This window comes from Halichoerus grypus, chromosome 7 (genome assembly GCF_964656455.1).
Source record: "Halichoerus grypus chromosome 7, mHalGry1.hap1.1, whole genome shotgun sequence".
Lineage (NCBI taxonomy): Eukaryota > Metazoa > Chordata > Mammalia > Carnivora > Phocidae > Halichoerus > Halichoerus grypus.
In genome coordinates, this window is record NC_135718.1 from 42,572,932 (window position 1) to 42,594,359 (window position 21,428).

General features: G+C 47.9%; 1 protein-coding gene across 2 annotated transcripts in view; it reads left to right on the forward strand.

Annotated features, from left to right (window-relative positions):
- The window catches only part of GRID1 (glutamate ionotropic receptor delta type subunit 1), a 702,575-nt gene that overhangs the window by 644,155 nt on the left and 36,992 nt on the right, over positions 1 to 21,428 (forward strand). For both annotated transcript variants that reach the window (XM_036079322.2, XM_078077489.1), the window contains exon 13: positions 17,581 to 17,776. In XM_036079322.2, the coding sequence (XP_035935215.1) occupies positions 17,581 to 17,776 (196 nt within the window). The remainder of the gene's footprint in view (positions 1 to 17,580; positions 17,777 to 21,428) is intronic.

Consider the following 21,428-nt stretch of genomic DNA (forward strand, 5'->3'; position numbering starts at 1 on the left):
CTTCCTCCATGAAGTCTTGAATCCTTCAAAGTCATCCATGAGGGATGGAATCCACTTCTTTCAAACTCTGGTTAATGTTGATATTTTGACCTCTACCCATGAATCCTGAAAGTTCTTAATGGCCTCTAGAATGGTGAATTCTTTTCAGAAGGTTTCCATTTACTTTGCCCAGATCTGTCAGAGGAATTACTATCTATGTATTACAAAATGTATTTCTTAAATAATAAGTCTTGAAGGTTGAAATGATCCCTTGATCCAGGGGCTACAGAATGGATGTTATGTTAGCAGGTGTGAAAACAACATTTATCTCACTGTACATCTCCATTAGAGCTCTTGAGTGACCAGATGCCTTTTCAGTGAGCAGTAATATTTTGAAAGGAATCTTTTCTTCTGAGCAATAGGTCTCAACAGTTGCCTTAAAATATTCAGTAAACTAAGTTTTAAACAGATGTGCAGTCCTTCAGGCTTTGTTCAATTTATTGAGCACAAGTAGAGTAGATTTAGCATCATTTTTAAGGGCCCTAGGATTTTTGGAATGGTAAATGAGCACTGGCTTCAACTTAGTCACCAGCTGCATTAGCCCCTAACAAAAGAGTCAGCCTATCGTTTGAAGCCTTGAAGCCAGGCATTGACTTCTTTCTAGCTACAAAAGTTCTAGAAGGCATCATCACCAATAGAAGGCTGTTTTGTCTTCATTGAAAATCTGTTGTTGAGTGTAGCCACCTTCATGAATTACCTTAGCTAGGTCTTCTGGGTAACATTTCTTAAATGTTACCAGCTTCTCCATCAGCCCTTTCTGCTTCACCTTGCACTTTTATGTTATGCAGATGGCCTCTTTCCTTAAGCCTCATGACCAACCTCTGCTAGCTTCCAGCTTTCTTCTGCAGCCTCCTCACCTCTCCCAGCCCTCATAGAATTGAAGAGTTAGGGCCTCACTCTGGATTAGGCTTTGGCTTAAGATAAGGTTGTGGCTGGCTTGATCTTCTATCCAGACCATTCAAACTTTCTCCCCATCAGCAATAAGGCTGTTTCACTTATCATTTGTGTGTTCACTGGAGTAGCACTTTTAATTTCCTTTGAGAACTTTCCCTTTACCTTCATAGCTTGGCTAACTGTTCGGTGCAAACAGCCTAGCTTTTGGCTTATCTCAGCTTTTGACATGTTCTCCTCACTGGGCTGAATCATTTCTAGTTTTCGATTTAAAGTCAGGGACACGTGACTCTTCCTTTCACTTGGGCACATAGGGGCCATTGTAGGGTTATTAAATGGCCTGATTTCAATATTGTTGTGTCTCAGGAAATAGGGAAGCCCAGGGACAGGGAGAGAGATGGGGGAATGGCTGGTCAGTGGGGCAGTCAGAACACACACATTTATTGATTACATTTGACATCTTCTAGGGTGCAGTTGTGCACCCCAAAACAATTATAATAGTAACATCAAAGATCACCGATCATAGATCACCACAACAGAAATAGTAATAATGAGGAAGTTTGAAATATTGCGAGAATTGCCAGAATGTGACAGAGACACGAAGTGAGCCAACACTGCTGGGAAAACAGTGCCGATAGACTTGCCTGACGCAGGGGTGCCACGAGCCTTCAGTTTGGAAAACACGCAGTGTCTGGAAAGCACTGTAGAGTGAAGCACAGTAAGACGAGGTATGTCCGTACTGCAAACTGGGTGACTGAACAGAAATTCGTTGCCTCCCAGTTCTGGAGGCTGGCAGTCCACGAATGAGGTCTTGGTGGGGTTGGTTCCTTGCCAGGGCTGTGACGGAGAATCTGTGCCATGTGCCTCTTCTGGCTTCTGGAAGGTTGCTGGAAATCTTTGGAATTTCTTGGCTTGTGGATGCATTCATTATCCCGATCTCAGCTTCATTTTCATGTGGTGTTCTCCTGGGGTGCGTGACTGTCTGTGTGCAAATTTCTCTTTTCTAAGGACACCAGTCATTGGATTACAGACCATTCCAATGACCTCATTTAAATTGCCTACCTCTGTAGAGACTCTAATTTCCAAGTAAGGTCATGGTCTGAGGTACTGGGGGTTAGGACTCTGACATATCTATTTTGGGGGACAAAATTCAATCCATCACAGAGTCTTAAACGGAATCCTGGAGGTAGTGATATGTAGCCCAAGACCTAGAATATATGAGGAGATAGCTGTGTGTTTAGGAAGGAGAAGTGGTACACAGGGCAGAGAGGAAAGACGAGAGGTGAGGGGAAGCCCAGGGGGCTTGGGGAACGGTGTGGCCAGGACAGAAAGTATAGAAGTGATGGCTGGAGGACGAAGTAGACACGACTCCTAGAAGGCCTAAGGAGTCATGGTTAGGAGGGCCACTTTGTTCTGAAAGAAATGGGAAACCATGGAGTGTTGTCCAGACAAACATCATGGTCAGATCTCATCATAGCCTCCCACTCAGAACATTGTCAAACAGGGTGCAGCTCTGTTCCAGTCGGCTGAGTTCCCCTGTTAGACCTAACATCAGAAAAACACTGTACATGGCTTCTTCAGGCATGGGGGGAGTGTGGCCTCTTTCCTGGAGACAAGTGCTGTGGTGTGCAAGGAGCCGAAAGACTGCCTCTGGTTGGCATTAGACACGTCAGGAGGGAGGAGCGTTGGAAGAAGGATGAGTAAACCGTGTGCAGGGCTGGAGAGGTGGGCTCCGTTGGACGGCCCCAACCTTCCCACAGCACCATTGCTGAGTCGAATGGCGCATGAAGCTTCTCCTCCTTGCATCCGAGCCCCCTCCCAACTTGGTGGACTCCTCATGTCAATCTCCCTCTGATGCCTTTACTTTTGCTTTTTCCAGCCTGGCTGGTCAAACCCAAAATGGGTATTTTCAGAAAGGCCTTTATAGAGAGCTTTAAGCATCCCCTGTTTGTTTATCTGACCAGAGCATCCAGAATAAAAGAGAAGGTGAGGAAACATGCATGAGGCAGCCGAGGTGTGTGGTTTATACATCATTCATCCACTCAAACAAATTGAGATGGGTTGTTTACTGAGTGACTCTTGTGATCTGGGCATAAACATCCAGATACAGTTCGGTCCCAGTGCTCCAGGCTCTAAATCCTGGAGAACAGGAGGCCACCTCTGTCCTGCCCAGCCCGATGCCCTGTGAACATGGCAGGAGGGAGACATTTCAGGGAGACCCAGCTATCTGAAGGGACAAAGAAAGCACACCGACTTTGAATAACACAGTCCTTTGAGGGAATCCCATGGCAGGCTCATTTCTCTTGAAGATTGCAGGCCGCTTCTTCCTCATATTCACTGTCAACTCTTCCTGCCCAAGGACCCTCTTGCCCTACTGAAGAAGGGATTGGCTCTGCTTTGGGTTTCTAGCTGGGTTTGGTGCATTGCCTTCCATCCCGAGGCCCTATGGGGACAATATTATGCTGCTAAGAGTCAGGGAGCCCCACAGAGACCTTTGAAGGTAGTTAATTGGCTTTGCCCTATTGGGTGTGGTATGGCTGTAGCCTTGGTGGGACTTGAAGACAAGCCCCAGCAACCCCGCTTCTAGGGAGGTGGCTGCAGGCCTTCCATAGGCGCAAAGCCCCTGGTGTCCAGACAAACTGAATTTTAATTGCTAGAGGCCTGTTCTTTGTGAAATCCTCCTCATGGTAGCTCTGAGTCCTGACAGACACTTCAAAATGAGATTCCAGTTTTCAGAAAAAAACAGCCATGTTTCAGGGAAAACAGTCCACAGTGCTGCTTTGTGGAAGAGAGAATCCTAAATAAGATAAGGATTTAGTGCCAACCCAGGCCAGAGAATCATGAAATATCACGGTGGGAAGCTCTGAGAGCTCATCTTGGCCAGGGGTTTCAATCACAAATGTTTACACGGCAAGGCAAGGAAGTCAGTGTGGGTTTAAGACCAAGGAGAGTGCTGGGGTTTGTGGCGCCCCAGAGATTGCATGCCCATATTAAAAGCATTCGAATTCAAAACACAAACCCTAGCTAGCCAAACCAGCCGTTTCTGGACCTGTCATGAAGACTGGCATTTTATAACCATAATACAACCCACATGTCTCATTGAATAATTGGGATCATGGATGCAACCACATACTAAGTGTCTTCCATGGGCCAGCACTGTTCTCAGTGCATTGCCTGAATTCACTCAATCTGTGAACATCCCTGTTGTATAGAGAAGGAAACTGATGCACAGAGAGGTTGAACTTGGCCCAGGCCACAGGGCTAGCAAGTGATAGGGTGAAATTCACAACGACAGTCTGACTCCAATGTCAAAGTTCTGGACCGCAGTCCTGCATGGCCATGGGTGCCCCTCAGAGCCATAACCCAGGCTCCAGGCCTCCAGTATGATAGCACCAAACTGGACCATGTTGCTCCTGCTTCTCAAGAGTATAACAAGTCAGGGTAGAGCTGGGCTTCGCAGCCACAACAGAGTAGTTTATGTGCCCGGCTCCAGTGCTGGCTGGCTATAGGGTCCTGGGTAAGTTGGTATGAGTCTCTAACTCTTGGGCAAGTTAGTTCATCTCTCAGGGTCCTGAGAATGAGGACTGTGATACAGCTTCCTCCAGGGCTGTCAGGAGGATCCAATAGAGAGGGAAGAGCTTAAGGCATGGATAGGTCTGGATGCCCTCTCAATGTCAATGTCTTTCTCTTTGTCCTCTGGGCTGTGGAAGCCACAGCGCACTTTTCCCCAGCTACCCCTCGGTGGTTTATCTTGTGTTCTGCAGCTGGGTGTGTCGCTCCCATCAGACGGCTTACTGCTGGAGACTGGCAGAGTTGTCCCGAGTGTCCTGCCCAAACCCTAAGAAGTTAAAGGGATGGATAATTATCTTAAGCCAAAAGCAGGATCTTACTCTGTTCTGCCAGCATCCAGGTACTGCAGTGTAGGCCATGTTTCTCTGATCAAAGCACCCACAGCTCCCAGCGGAGCTGGCCAGAGTGCCAGGCCGAGGCTCGTGGGGCTCCCGGGGTGGTATGGCTGGCACCTGGCATTGCTAATGGCACTTGAAGAGCCTTTTGTCTAAGATAAAACTAGCTAGAGCTGAATGGTCCAAGGCACGGACACCATCCTTGGTTGGAGCTGGTACAGGAAGCTGTCTCAGGCATCTTCGAGACACGGGCCTGAAAAGCTCAACATCAGGCAGACCAGCAAGCTCAGCCTGGTCCTGGCACAGCCTCGCCCTAAAAGCCTCATCATTTCCTCATGTACCAGGTGGGATGAATAATTCATCACAAAGTTTGATTCTAAAGATGAAACGAGCCAGCCCTTCTATGGCACTTGGCACAAAGTGGGGCCCCTGCCATCCCTGCACACAAACAAGCCTCATCAATAATAGAGCATACCTTCCTCCTCGCAGCTCCCTTCCCTAACCTTTCCATCAGTCTGCATCCTTGTTAAAGTGATTTTTCTGCACACTGATTCAGAATGGCCAGTGTCTTATAGCTTCACATTTAATTGCAGTCGGTTTTGGGTTGTGCGGTAACAGGGTCACATGTGCTAGCATTTTCTTCCCCACTTTCCCTTGCGGGGAGGGCCGGGGTCTCTGCTTTCTTGCCCTGTGAGTGCTGCCTCCCCGGGGCCCATCAACAAGCTCGGGCGGGGGGTGGGGGGGTGGGCAGATGTCTCGCATGGTGTGATCCCTGCACTAGCTGCATTGTTTGGTTTATCTGTCACACAAATCTGCCTCCTATGGGGTCACCATTCCACCACCAAGGAAGCCCTAGCTGCTCCCTTGCTTTAAAGTCTGTCACAATGCACGACATCTCCTAATCTGAGCATCCCAGCCCTCCAGCTATTCCCCCTTCCATCTTCCCTGTCTTCTTCCTGCCCTGGGGTCCTTCCACGCATGCTTGTACATGCACACGCCCAGGCCCTACACACATGTGCACATGCATGTGTGCACACACGTGCACAAGCACAGGGGCTCACCATGGCTCCTCAGCCCTGCCTTCTAGAACACATGTGAAAGCTTCCTGCAGTAACTTCCCCCTCGCCACATGTATAGAATGTGCCCACCTGCCCCTCTCACACATTCTCAGGTGCTGTAGTCATCTGGGGGACGTCAGCCCTTCATCTCTCATCATTTTTGAACTTCTATCCCATGACACTGTCTTTAGTATTTTATAAGTAATTATGCCCTCGGTCCTACCCTACCGTTTCTGCTCCCTTGTAGTAAACTATTAGTAGTTCCCAGAGATTTCACTCTCTCCAAACATCCATGGTTTGAAAATACGGTCACCTTTGCCCAGAACATCTTTCCTTCCTCTCCTCTATGCGTCAGTTTCCGCTTTCTCCTTAAGTCGAAACTTAAGCCTCACCTTTCCTGCTGACCCTCCCGCCTTGCCCCTACCCTCTCCTCTGTCTCTCCTCTGCTGAGCTGTGGTCAGTTCAACAGCGTGTTCCAATAACTCTGAGCTTCCTTCAGACAATGTTTTTGCATGATATTTCTGATTGTCTGTTTGCTTGTTAATCCTGCACACTTGGCTCTGGGCTGCTTGACATCCCTGCCTGGTAACAATCAAGTGTATGGGTTTGGGAACAAGCAGGGCAGAGTGGAAAGACAGCTCTTCTACTTGCTGCTTCTCTAGCCTTCCGTAAGTGACTTAATCTCCCTGAGCCTTGATTTCCTCATCTCTGAAATGGGGGGATAATAAGAACTTTAGGTGAGAGTATGGCGGAGGTTAATGAAGCAACACAAATGAAGTATTAGCCCCGTGTCTGTAAGTTAGCATTATTAAAGCTTTCTTCTAGCGTATCAAGTGACTGCCTGCCTGGGAAGCTGACATAATTGAGGGGCTCAGATAGACATCTAGAAAGGAGAAGAGGGAGGGAACGACAGTGAAAACAAAAGCTGGCAGGGGGAGAAGAGACTCAGGCCATCCCTCTGGAGCAGAGGGGGATGCGGGCTGTGCCAGGAGGCAATGAAGGCACCTTCACATCCTTCCGAAGGGCCTCTGCTCTGATTTGCATTTCGGTCACATTTATGACAGCCTCATAATGGATTAAGAGCCCAGCACTGATATATTAAAGGTTAATGGTGCATCCTGCTTTTGTATTGATTTGTGACAGCAAATATTTGCAGGTGTTGAGAGCTGGGAGTCCTCCATGTTCTTGGCGTGGAGGTGCTGTCGGCTCATGGGACTATTTTGTGCAGGGCTTCGCACTTCGCACGAGGGGCATGGGGGCTGGGGAAGCAGACACCTGCTGCTTGGAGGGTTCAGGCCCAGAGGATTCTCCCAGCTAATGCTGATTTCCATTGGATCCACAAAGAAACTGGATCTTGAAGCTTCAGTAGCCCGAGGAGGAAGCCTGGGGAGCACCCGGCCCCATCCCTGAGTTCCTTGGTGATTGGTACCTGGGCTGGCTCTGACCACATAGCTGTGTGCTGTGTTTCCTGGCTCAAGGCTACAGTTCTTCCATTCAAGCTCTCAAACCATCGTTATGCCTGCTTCTCTGCAGATGACTGACCCACACTTGTCTGAAAGGAGACTGGTCAACTCAAGATAAACACCTTTCCAATACGATATCCAACCTAGACATTTGGAAAGTGAGAAAAAAACGAATTCATTAATATATTATTCATGCACATAATAACCCATATTTATTCGAGTGTCTACTGTGTGTCAGGCACTGTTGTAAGTAAGGAGACAAATTGTCCCAGTTTGGCTGGAACTTTCCTGGTTTTAGCACTGAAAGTCCTATGTCCCAGGAAATCTCTCTGCCCTGTGCAAACCGGGATGATTGGTCATGCAGTTGTAGGCACTGGTGATGTAGCAATAAACCAACAACCAAGTCCCATTCTAGGGGGAGAACTGACATTAAAAAGCCTGTGATATATTTCTTTGCTTTTATCATATAATTTAAGAAGGGTGGTATTTTATATAGGGTTGTCAGCAAAAGCCTCACAGAGAAGTGACATTTGATCAGAGACCTAAGACAACTGAGGAAGTGAACCAATTAAAGATGTGAGGGAAGAAGATATCAGGCAGAGGGAAAACAGCTACGGAAACCCTGAGTGGGAAGGCAGGGAAGGCCAGTGTGGTGAGAGTAGAGGTGTTAGGTTGATTGTGTGGGACTCTTCAGGCTATGTGAGGATTTTGGATGTTTCTTTGAGACATAAGAAGCAACTGGAGGATTTTGGACAAAGAGGTGGTGTGATTTGACTTAGACTTTGAAAGGATCATTCTGCCTGTCCCCCTGAGGAATAGAGTATAGAGTGAAAGGTGGAGGCAGGGAGGCCATTAAGGAGACGGTCTCGGTATCCACGTAGGACACAGAGTGGTACATGGTGAAGGTGATGAGAAGCAGTCTACTTCTGGAGCTCTCTCAATGGTAGGAGAGAGCAAATATGCTGAGATAGTATGTGAGAGATACAAGGAAAAGAGGAATTGGCAGTGATTCCAAGGCTTTTGTCCACAGCATCTCAAAAAATAGAGTAGTGTTTGTGTGAGATGGACAAAGGGGAAGAACAGGTGGTGTTCTGGGGCTCACAGTTCAAGGGCTTGGGTTTGAATGTGTTCTGTCTAGGGACTTATTAGCCATCCAAATGGAGGTGTCAGGGGTGGGCAGTTGCCTAGAGTTGATGGGGTAGGTCAGGACCGGGACGGTCCATTGGAGGCATCAGTGTATAGATGTATTTATAGCCAATTGACTTGACCAGATCATGATGAAAGGGATGTCACTAAAGAAGAGAGGGGACCTGTGGGCTGAACCTGGGATATCCCAAGATTCAGAGTCTGGGAAGAGAAGAAGTAGAAAGGAGAGGGATAAGGAAGCACCTGCAAGGTGAGAGAACTAAGAAAGAGTGATGTCCCAGAAGCCAAGTGAGTGAAGGCCTTCAAGAAGGACAGAGTGCTCCAGTTTGTCAAATTCCACTGATTGGGGCAGAGTGTGGAGTGGGAATTGGCCACCGTAGTTGGGAGATCATTAATGACTTTGACAAAAACAGCTTCAGTTCAGCGTGGGGATGAAAACTTAATCAAGGTAGGGTCGTGAGAAATGGGGATGGAAGCACTGGAGAGTGGTTGGAGGAGGGTGTGATCTCAAAGAATGAGGTTTGGTTTTTTTTCCCCCCAGCATAGAATATGTATGTGTTTTCACGCCGATGGAAATGATCCCAAGAGAGAAGCAATTTCATGATGTAGGAGACAGAGGTGACAACTGGAAGAGCAATGTATCTGAGAAGGCAGGGAAGTCTGGGCTCCAGGAGACAGAGTAAGCCATCAGTAGGCGTAATGGCAGACCACCGTTTAAAAAGTAGGGCCAGCAGGTATTCAGTGGTTTTAGGAAAGGAAGTTCATTATGGAGAAGCAAAGTTCTCTACTGATTGCTTCTACTGTCTTAAGAAACGGGAAACAGGGTCACTGTCTGAGAGTCATCAAAGAGACTGGGAGGATGAATCAAGGAGGGGAGTTGGGAAGCATGCCAGGCAGCACGGGGGTCCACCTGAAGTTAGTGGTCGTGATTCTAAAGGTAGACCCATCACTGTGCTGGTCTCCAGCCTGGATTTTTTTTCCCCACCATATTCAGCTATAAACACAGACTTGTTTTATTTTTTTTAATTTTTTTTTTAAGATTTTATTTATTTGTTTGACAGAGAGAGAGAGAGAGAGATCACAAGTAGGCAGATAGGCAGACAGAGGGAGAGGGAGAAGCAGGCTCCCCGCTGAGCACAGAGCCCAATGCGGGGCTTGATCCTAGGACCCTGGGATCATGACCTGAGCCAAAGGCAGCCGCTTAACTGACTGAGCCACCCAGACGCCCCGAGGAGTTGTTTTAAACCAGAGTTGATTATTTTAGAAAACACAAAGCCCGCACCTATTGTCTGTCAGACCCTATGTGGAGTGACAGGGATCCAGACCCAGACAGAGTCCAACCCTGAGGGAGCTCACTGTTGAGGTGGGAAGACAGACGTGTGGATGGACCCATGAAGTCCAAGGGGGTAGATGTTAGGATAGGCTATACTGGGAACACAAAGACAGGGCCTGGATCCCGGGGAGTGGGGGGATCCGCTCTTCCTACTGGAGACATCAGCTGAGGTGAACCTGGAGGTCGGGCAAGTTTTAGTCCTATGCGGAAGGTAGAACACAGCATGGTGGACAGATAATGAGCCTGAGTGAAGGCTCGGAGGCCTGAGAGCTGAGTAACCTGAGAAGAGACTGGAGGAGATAGATCTGGAATGCAGGAGGCTTTGAGACTGAGTGTCCTTTGCTGATGGTATTAGAGGTGCCTGGTTTTGTCTTAGTGGAGGATGTGGCCCTTCAGCCTCCGACACATGCCAGGGCCTCGGCTTGGGACTTGGCCCAGCATCATCTGACCCGGCCCCCTCCCTCAGGACCTGTTCCTGAGCCCTGCTCACTTCCAGGGTCTAGGCTGAGTTTGGCAATCAGAAACAGATATGACCACATAGGCCCACCTTTCAGAAACTTCAGCCACCAGGGCATGAGGCCTGGGCTTAGTCCAGGCAGAACATGCACCAGTGAGGGAAACTCCAGCCTACCTGGGTGAGGGAGCCTCAGTCCTAACAGGCCCTGGATGTCCAGGATGGCTCAAGCCCTTCTGGATTAGGCTGGACATTTTTGTCTTGTTCTGAGGCCTGGAGATTGAACTATCGCAGCCCCTCGGAGTCCACTCCTCCCAGCCAGCAGAGCAGGTATTTGATGGGGTAGGAGAGGAGACTCTCTCCTCCCTGTGGATCATGGCTGCACGGGGCACCTGACAGAGGGGCTGCACATGGAGAACATGGAGACCACAGAGCTAGGATCCCAAGGCCCGGAGCTGTCACTTGGGCAGCAGAAGGATTTTTGATTTTTAAGGATTTGTGTTCTGTTTACAATGTAATTAAAAAATGCAAATTTTACAGAAACACATTTGTAGAAAGTGGAAGTCTCACAACTGTTCAGTGCTTATTCCCCTTGTTTTTGTTCCTATATTTATTTACATTTAATAATGGTTATTTTTTACCAGAATACAGATATACTATACCCAAATGCAGTTTTTTTTTTCATAGAAGTTTATTTGGGGCATCTTTTTTATTTCCATAGCATTCAAAAAAATGGAATGTAGAGAGAAAACAATGTAGGGGTGGGTGGGGAGGGAGGTGAGTGCAACCCAGTACATGCCTGCCCTCTGTGGCCGGCCACTGCCGGGCTCACGTTTCAAGAAGGGCTTTGTGGCCTCCTGTATCTTACAAGGATGTGTCCTCTTGTCATGGGCCATGCCGCCCTCATCCTGATGGGTCATTGAGTGTCCGCAGAAGGTTTTAACCTGACAGTTTTCCCGGGCAGGGATTCAGACCTGTAGTCACTCTCATGACTCGCTGGCTACAAAGGAGTGTGTAATACCCCCGAGTCGCCTACCCTCAGGCTTCCCCGGTGGGCCCTGGGAAGTGTTGAGGGGGGTGTCCCAGGGAAGGAGAGGCTGACAGACTTGGAGCCTGTCCGCCTCTGCTTCTTGGAAGGCACGGTGTCTCCAAGGGTCAGCCTCACCCGCAAGGGCGCCCTCTGAGTGCTGGAGAAGCACATGCCCTCAGTGTCAAGTCCAGTGGCTAAAACACCCCCCTGCATACTTGATCTAATCACTCCCTCCATTATTCTCTATCATCCTTACTCTGCTTTATTCGTCTTCATAGCACTTTTGATCACTGGGTATGTGACATCAGAGGTCTGCAGGCTCTGCCCCCACAGGCCACCTTAGCAGCCTGCAAGCGAAGACTGTTTCTCTTTCCTGAAACATTTTCAGAGTGTTCTAAAAAAACAAAAGCACAAATCCCAGGGGTAGGCAACAGGGTGGTAGGTGGCCCTTATTGCCCACATCTGTACACTTCGTCCCTTTCCAGAAAGCTTGCCGACCCTGGCATTCCGTGATTATTTGTGTTTTTGTTGCTGCCGTTCATATGTTTGTCTCTGTCGCTCTGCCCCCACCACATCGGTGCCACGAGAGCGGGCACTTCGAGCTGTTGCTGCTGTATCCCTAGAGCAGTGCTTCACATGAGCAGATGCTTAGAAAATCTGTTTTGGGAGGAACAAATGAAAGAATGAAGACACCTGTGGAGCCTTTCAGAGCCCGGGGTTGAGAGGCATCTCGGAGTGTCTCGGCCTTCACCTGAGGTCCTATCCACCTTGAAGAACCCGGGTCTGGGGGAGGAGAAAACCGGAAATGTGGCAAAGCCCTGGGGAGGGGAACACTGCATGCGAGAAGAATCAGAGAGACTGGAGGCACAGTGGGGAGTCCTGGGGACGAAACCCAGGAGGGGCAGGGAAATGGACGGAGAGCTGGGAGCACTGATGCCCGAAGGTCCCCTAAGCAGCCTGTGGAAACCCAGCCAGGCAATCCCAAATGACTCGTGCAGCATCATGTCCTGGAGAGTCAGGCGGAACACTAGAAAAGAGAGGCTGCTGGGATCCTAGTCAAGGCATCTATGGGCTGTAGCTCAGACAGCTTCAGATTATGAGGATGCGCATCCCTGCCGGGCCTTTTGGGTCACTCCACTACTTTCTCTCCTTTTTAAGGAACAATAATAGGGCTTTGGGATTTAGATTTATCAGGCCCGTGATTATGGCAACCCCACCGTTGTTAAAATCTGTTTTACACATACTGTATATTGATTCAGCTCCTGTTACGAGTGTATTTATCTCTATTGCTAATGTAAATAGTTCTGTAACATGCAAAGATGTATTTATAAATTCTGTATTATTGATTTTTCTCATGCTGCAAACACATTTATCTCTTTGTTAATGAAAATGTATCTAGGAAATAGTAAGATTGATTTATGAAGAAAGGTATGGGGAGGGAGGGAGGTGGTGCCGAGCTGGGTAGGCTGTCCTTGGCCACAGCCCAAGGAGACATCATGGGACTTCCAAGGTGCATGTTTAATGTGAGGAAACTGCTCTCAGGGTAAAGGATGTTTGGGAAGTCCTTTTGCAAGGCAGGCTGATGATGTATTCGTAGGAGTTGGCTATGCTTTCAGCTAGGGCAGACCCCCACAATGAGCCATCCAGACCAGGAGATAGAAAGGAGCATCTCCCCTTGGTCTCAAACCCAGTTTCAGTAGGGCACAACTGAGTGAAAGAGACTGGCTCAGAAGTAAGCTTGGAGGAAAGGCCAAGCTTTGCCATTGGAGGATTCTAGCACTGGATGTTGTCAAAAGATGAAAAAGCAAAGGGATAGACAGCAGACTACAGGGACACAGGGTAAGCTGCAAAGTGCATATTCTTGCAAAGTGACACTTCATTAGTGAATGCAGACCCAGACAGGTTAGCCTAGGGAAGATGCTTTTAAAGACTTCCTTCCCTAATATAGACAACGGGGTTATAAAAGCGTTGTCTGGTGACAGATGGTAGCTCCACTTGCAGTGAGCATAGCCTAATGTATAGACTTGTTGAATCACTCTGTCATACACTTGAAACCAATATAACAGTGTGTGTCAACTGTACTTCAGTAAAAATAAATACATAAAGACACCCTTCCCTGGAAGCTTCCATCACCCAAGCACTGACTACTTTCCTAGGAAAACCTCTGCCAGGCAGTTACCATCATGGTTCACAAAAACAGGCCTGCCAATGGTGTGTTGGTCCCTCCATGCTCGTTCTGGGTTCAGACTTCCTCAGGTTGTCACTTTAGGCATCCTGGGTACCTAAAACCTGTACTGTTCACAGGGCAACTCATTGCATGCTGATGAAGAGGCATTTGCATGTACCTTGGCGACAATATGAAAACAAGAAGCAGGCTCCTTACTGGGAGGCAGTTGGGCAGATGCCAAGACAGGCTTCGATCTCATGAGCCTAGAAAAGTCTAGAGAAGCTGCCTGTCCTTGGTTGCTTCCATCCAAGCGTGACCATCCCAGCCCCATCACTGATGACTCCTTTATACTGTTCTCTGCTTCGACCATTTGAACTACTTATTGCCTAACAGAAGGGCTAGCATTTTTAAACATTGCCTATGTGCTGGACATATGTCTTAATCCTTAATATCCATATTCACCACCCCTGTGAGAAAGGTCTGAGTTAAGGTCTGAGTTAAGAAAACTAAGGCCTCAGTCAGTGATTCTGAAACCTGCGTGTGCATCACAATCCCCTGGAGGATTGTGAGAGATTGCTGAGTGCCACCCCAAAGTTTCTGGTTCAGTAGTTCTGGGGTGGGCCCCAGAATCTGCATTTCTTCGAGAGTCCTGGGGCATGCTGATGCTGTGACTCTGAGGACCATACTTTGAGAACTACTGGTCTACCTCAAACAGCTAAGGTATTCACAGGCAGAATTCACACCCACGTCTGTATGATTCTCAAACCTACATCATTTGAGCTGATATGAAGTGCCCCATGGCGTGTGTCCCAGCTGGACCAGCAGTGCCTTCTCAGGTAATATCTTGTCTTGCTGAAACACCTTACCCCTTGATTCTCCATCCAGCTACCTCCACCCATTCTTCACGGCTCCGCTTAACGTTTCCTCTTCTACAAAGCTTTTCCTTAGCTCTGGCCAAAGCCAGCGGCTCATCCCCCATGCTTCCAGGATCCCCCAGGCAGAGCTCTATTTCAATTTGCTCACATAGTTTAGTTACTATTGGTTTACTTCTCTGACCATTCTCCCACCCCTCACTATGAACCCCACGAGGATGTCCACCATTCATTCCTTGCTTTTGTGCCACTGTGCCTTACCAAGTGGCTATTCAGTGGCTGTCTATGGAACCACTAACTAGTTGAATGACTTTAGCCAGGGGCAGCATGCGTGATTGAGGTTTATGGAGATACCCGCTGTGATGGACAGAGCTGCATCTCTCTGTGGTGGGGGTGCATGGACACTTTCTAGCAGTTGTTGCTGAAGAGACTAATTTGAGAAACATGCTAAATTAAGTGTGCTGGTGCTGCCTTCTCCAAGCTAAGCATCCCTGGCTTGTTCAGATGGGTGTCCTATCTGATGTGCACATCTGTCTTCCCCTGACTGCCAGTGTTGCCTTAGAGCCTGGCTGGCTGGCTGCTCCTTGTCTCCTTTATTCCTCCCCCTGTGTCCCTTCCAAAACTGTACACTCTGATGTGAGAGTGAGCGCCCCAAGGAGATGATGGCTTTGGTGTACGAATAGTTGGGTGCTCCTGCCTAAACCTCCAGATCCTTTGATAGTGTTATCTACTCTGAAATATGGTGGCAGTATCTACTGTGTGCTGGGCGTGTTAGTGAGCTTGGAAACTTTCCTTGAAAGAAGATGTGTGCAACTGAGATGGGAGAGATCCCTCTGCAATGACTCATGGCTTTGCAAGGTGATATATGAAGGCCGTGGGGCTGAGCCATGAGGCCGGCACAGCGAACAGAGGTGGTGTTTTGGGGTGGGAACAATGAGGTCTACTGGGACAGAAACCGACATGAAGCCATAAGCATTCGGGCTGCCTACTTGTCATCCAGAGATCATCTGTGAGCCTCTGGCCAGGGGCACAGTCATGAATTAATACCAAGAGAAGAGAGGAAATCTCCATTTCCAATGTGGGGATGGAACAGTAGTGCTGAGCTCCTCGGCAGTTACACATTCATGCCATACTCATGGAAACTGCAGTAATTTAGAGCAGTTCAGTATTTAGACTCAACTGTGTAATTCATCCTGATGTTTCCCATTCATCAAAGCCTTGTGTTTGTATTACCATGAGAAAAATAAAAAACGTGGGAAAAAAGATCCCCCCCTCCTTTCATTACAGGCAAATTACGACAGAGTTACAACCCTTGGGGCCCTTCAAGCAAAGGAATATCTTGCTTCAGTAAGATATAAATAATAAACAATAATTAGAAAGATTTCTTCATCGAATTTGTTATTTTATGTTTCCTTTCTTCTGTAATGTATTGAAACAAATACTGAGCTCTGTTTCTGGGCCATGTAGCAGGGCCTAAAGGAACTCCATAGAGCCATCGCTGGCTCCTCCATGTGCATGCTGGGAAGGCTGGTGTCAGCCCTGGGTCCAGTGCCACGGATGCAAATCGGAGGCTGCCTTGGCTCCAGCCCTCCAACTTCTTCCATTCTACTGTGCACAATAATTGCTCCTAGTTACTGGCCACTGAGTTTGTGCCAGTGGCTCAGCGACATCGCCTCGGTTAGTCACAATGGTAGCCCCCACCACAGGCTCTGCTTCTCGCCCTGTTTTAAGAGATTCGGAAACTGAGGCACAGAGAGTTTAGCTAACCTGCCAGTCCTGCAGTGTCAGTGATGGGCGAGCTGCGACGGAAGGCAGGTGGTTGGATTCCAGAGATGCTGCTTCCTCTCGCCCGGTATGCTGTGCTCTGAAGTCCCAGTGATATGCTGCCATAGAAACCATGCAAGGTATGGAGATGGCCTGGGGAGGAAAGGGATGGTGATGGCTTCGCGCAGGGAAGGGAGGCCCCCCGGATCTTCGGGGTGTTTGCAGAACAGCAGGTGGATAAGTGAGATAAAGGGGTTCCAGGCAGAGGAAACACCATGGCCTGGTGCCATAGATGGGGACTGTGTGGGATTTCTCATTTTAGCCTTGGCTAGGGGGCTGAGCAGGAGTAGCAGCTGAGACCAGAAGATGGAGCGTTGTGTAGATCAGGTTGAGAAGATTGGATCTCCTCCTGGAAAGGGTGACTCAGGGAGAGGTGGGGATGGTGATCCTGGTTGGTACAAAGGAGAAACAGATTTCCAGAAGAGAAATAAAGAGTAATCAAGTTGGAGCCTGGAGAGAGAGAGCCTGGCTCACCACTGAGCGTTTGGGGATTTTTGTTCTTTTTGCCATTTGATTCTGTATGTGACCTTCTCTCAGCACATTGAAACTGGTGGTGCCCACTTAAGGCAAGTGAGAGCTTTGTGCCAAGTGGTGCTTCCTGGTCTGACTATTGCCCCTACCCCAAGGAAGCCTCTCCTTCTCCACCCCCAGCTCAGACATCTGCTGGGGAGCCTTGAGGATGTGCTCCCTCCCTCTAACATGCACGTGGCCTGACCTACCTGCTTCTCCGTCGTGTATAAGCAACCCCAGGCTCTCAGAAGTGCTTTGTTTTATCTTCACCATCTTTTAATAGTTGTCGATGCCTAAAAATCAAGACACTTCATATAGAAAAACACAGATTTCTTTCTTTACTGGAAGACAGACTGAGGGGAGGTGCTCAAAATGCAACAATTGGGTGGAACTCTAGAAGAGACACAAGCTTTGGAGGGGACCTACCTCTTCACGGGCATGACCTGAGTGCGTGTCTGTGCCCACACCAGTTCTAAGTGGCAGGGACTAGTCATCATCATCAATCTTGCCAACATGTGTTTCCTCCCGTGTTACCCTGATTCGTATACTGTGGTTGTCTGTATGTGTCTATGGCTAAACTCTAAGCTCCCTGAGGGCAGGAATGCTGTCTTATTCATCATTTTGTTCCTTGAGCTCAGCACAGGACCTGGTTTTAAGTGTTCAGTAACCTTATTGAATGAATCTACACTGAAGAAACAAACCTGGGATAGGATTAGGCCCTGGCAAGTCACGCTCTGGGCCAAGGAACTGGAGCTACTTGGGGTTTGGAGTGAAGAATGTGGAGAGTGGGCCACAGCTGGGCTTGGTCCTCAGGAGAACCTTGCAGCCTATTTACATCCCTGCAGTGGGCATCAGGTACCCATGCTTCATGCCTTTTTGCATTTTCAGGACATTCCAGGATCTCTCCAAACAAGTTGATATGTCTTACGGCACCGTCCGGGACTCTGCTGTGTATGAATACTTCCGAGCCAAGGGCACCAACCCCCTGGAACAAGACAGCACATTTGCTGAACTCTGGCGGACCATCAGCAAGAACGGAGGGGCCGACAACTGTGTGTCCAGTCCTTCAGAAGGCATCAGGAAGGTAGGCGGGAGCTGGCTACCTGGCCATGTGTGTGCTGTGACTGGCTGTGGGCCCCGTCATTTCCAAGGTAGGAGACACCTCCCCAGAGCCTCTCCTTTGTGTCACCTTGTCACCTGCAGGGTGATCCATCTTTAGCCAGTTGGATAGAAATTTCTCACAGGCCTGCAAGTGTCCATAGGAGATGCACACGTTCTTTAGATAAGATGCCTATTCTTGGCAACAGAAGCAGAGGGGCTGCTCATTAGGTATATTCTAAGTTTCCAAAGGGTCAGTGAAGAGCAGGCAGATTAAGCCCGAGTCATGGACCTCCCTCCTCCTGGGCTCATAGGATGGTGGCCCAGAGGGGCCTGCCCATCTCAAGTGAGAACACTCAGCCAAAGCAGAAGCAGAGGAGCAGGTAAGAGGTGGAGGGACTGAGGGAACAAGGTTGAGGAGAGGGTGGGCACACTGTGGGCAGCCAGGGGTTAGGATGGGGAAGACCACACTTAAGGGGCGGAAGGCCCAGAGGAAGGGCTGGCCAGTTGATCTGGCATATCTGTGGGACTGTGCTGCAGAAGAGAGGTGTGCTTGGGGGATGGTGGTAAGGACAGCAACCCCAGGCCGGAGTCTACGGTGAGGGAACCTGAAGGAGCGCAGGGTGAGAGGAAGCTGGGGTCAGAGAGAAGGAGGATGCTGAAAAGCCATCACATGCTTCAGAAGTGGATTAGACTTTGCTCCTTCATTTCATTGAATTGCCCACAATGACCTGAATTAATCGTCACTATCCCATTATACAGATGAGGATCAGAGACATAGGGTCACACTCGTAGTTAGGTTCTGACGCCTGGGGTTCTGGGCCGTGTTTGGTGTTTATCCACCGTGCGCTTGCAGAGCCCTTAAAGGAGGAGGAAGATGGTGGGATGGAGGCAGGTGTCATATAAGAAGCTACTGGTGGTAATGTCCTGTCCAGTAACCCTTACCTGTGGTAGCTACTGTCCCTCAGGTCACCAGAGAATGGTGTGAGGAAGATGTGCTCCCGTGGCCAGGACTGCGGTCTCTGAGCGGACGGACAGTCCAGCCTGCCTCGGCATCTCCTCCCTCTCCTTCTGTTCTCACAGAGCAGTTAGCTCGGGCTGGCTTCTCCTTGTTGTTTAGCCACACTGAACTGCAGAAAGCGTCTGGGCTCTGAAGCCTGACACGTTTGGGTGTGAATCCCAGCTCCACGCTCACCAACTATGTAAATTTAGCATGCTACTCTTCCCACCTGAACCTCGCAGAGTTGAGAGAGGTCCTTTGGGGGTCTCCTTAGAAACTTAAAACACTCAGAAGTACACGTTATGGTCGATACCATAGCCAAGTGATAACAAAAATAACAGAATGCAATATAAATGTGTTACTCCCGTGCTGACAAGATTTATTAAAATCTCTTTGTTTTTAGTGAATTACAAAGGATGGCACTCTAACCTCGAGCTGCTAGGTCTTCTTTCATCCCTGACAGTGAATCTTTGGGGCTGTAGGTGACCTCATTTGGAGATAATGAATACAGAGTTGACTTACGGCTTTTTATGATCGTAAGGCCTGGGCCAGATGGCCTTTGAGTTTCCACTTTCTGCTTTTTTTGTCTCTCATAGAGAGCTGGTACTCCCATCCACATAGGATTCTTGTGAAGATTCGTTGCAACAGTGCTACAAAAAGTACTTCCAATAAAGGAAAAGATGGCTACTTTTGACTTTATTAAACTTCCATTTATTGTAAGACACTTTAAAGAAAAAGAAGAGACAAGTCACCACTATGCATCATAACCAAGATAGGATTAATATCAAGATTATAGGAAGAACTTTTATAAATCAATAAGAAAAATTTTAAAAATTTAACAGAAAAATGGGCAAAAGACTTGCACAGGCCTTTCACAGAAGAGGCAATGCATATGGCCAGGATATCATAGGAAGAGATACTCAAAATCATTAGTGATCTAGGATATGCAAATCAAGACCATAAAGGTATATCATTTTGCACCAATTAGACTGGCATAAAATGAGAGGTGGTGGAGAGGACGTGAGTAACAGGTGCTTAATTGCTGGTGGGAGTGTACCCAGTACAACCACTTTGGAAATGAGTATGCTATTCTCTTATAAAACGGAACATTCATATACCCTATGACCCGACGATGCCACTCCTATATATCTACCCAAAGGAAACTCCTGCATGCACTTCAGAAGTGAGAAAGATCAGGGTAGTGTTGCTTATAAAGTCAGAACCCTGGAAACAATCCAAATGAGCTTTAACAAGTGAAAAGATATGACCTGCAATGAAATGAATGGGCTACAGCTCCATGTAATAGCACGAATGAATCTTAGCAGAAAACATTGAATCAGAAAAAGCATTAAAGGCAATTTTATATGGGTCAACTAATAGAAAAAAACATACAACTTAATACCCATTTAAAATGTATGAAACGCATGCATGCACACATCCAAAGTAAGGATGAAATACAAAATTCACGGTAGTGGTTAATATAGATGGGAGAGGCAGAGCAGCAGGGAGGAGAGAAGCAAACCGTTGAGTGTAAGTCAAGGTCAGTGTTAACTTTAGATTCACTGGGTTAAAAAAATTTTTTTTTCATTTCTCATTATAATAAATAACTAATGAGTTAATTAAAAGGAGGGCCATTCCTGGACAAAAGGATGGGTGACCTGAACCTAGGTTTGCGATTAATCCCAGTTTGTGCACCTACCTACTCTTCCAAATAAGTAAGTCCCGACCAAGCCAGGCAGAGTTTGGCTCCCACAGACGCCAGGCCCTTTTGTCCTTGCAAGCTTCTGTGTGCCTGCCTAGTCTTGCTCCTGGTGTACCATAAGAGAACAAACACCACCACAGAGCCCTCTGGAGGGTGATAAATCTAGAGATGGGTCATCGGGGAAATAGCTCCTCGTCATCTTACTTACCCCTCGTCCATTGCTGGCACATTAGAAATCATTCACCCTCTGGTGACATTTAGGGTCTTAACTCATGATGAAAACAATGTAAAAAAGGTAAGTAGTGGAAAATGCAAAGAAAGGATTTCTTAGAAATGCTATAGCTTCATGGTGCAGAATCTAATCTTTTTTCGGTACATAGGATGTGTTGCTTTTATGACACCTTCATTTTATAAACCCCAAACCAGCTTTGGGGTCACAAATCTCCCACGTGCATTTGGATCTCTAAGAAAAAATCCGACCACCAGCACTAGACAAATGTTAAGGGTTTTATAACTAGTGTCATAAAAGTGAGTTTATGGTATTGTCAGAAAATGGAGTGTGCTGCATTTTTTACTGGAAAGAGAGCTCAGATTTACTCTCAGATCCTCTGTATGTCTTGGGGGGGGTCTCCTGCACCTAAATGCTTAAGCAGGGCAGGCAGCTGCACAAAGGTGAGGAGGGGGCACCCCCAAGGGACGTTGCCGGAAACTTCTTTAGCGAGGGGAGGATGACCTCACTTCTAATTTCCAGTTATTGTTTGGTGATTCTGGCTCCATTTCTGGAGAGTGCTTGGTAGTGGAGTGACATCTAATTGCTACTGAAGTCAAGGAGCTTGGTATAGAGGGTAACCTCAGAGAGCTGCTATTATTTTTTCCTTGGGAGTATTGCAGCTTTTAATGACTTGAAACCAATTTAGGTGGGAAATTGCTTAGCAA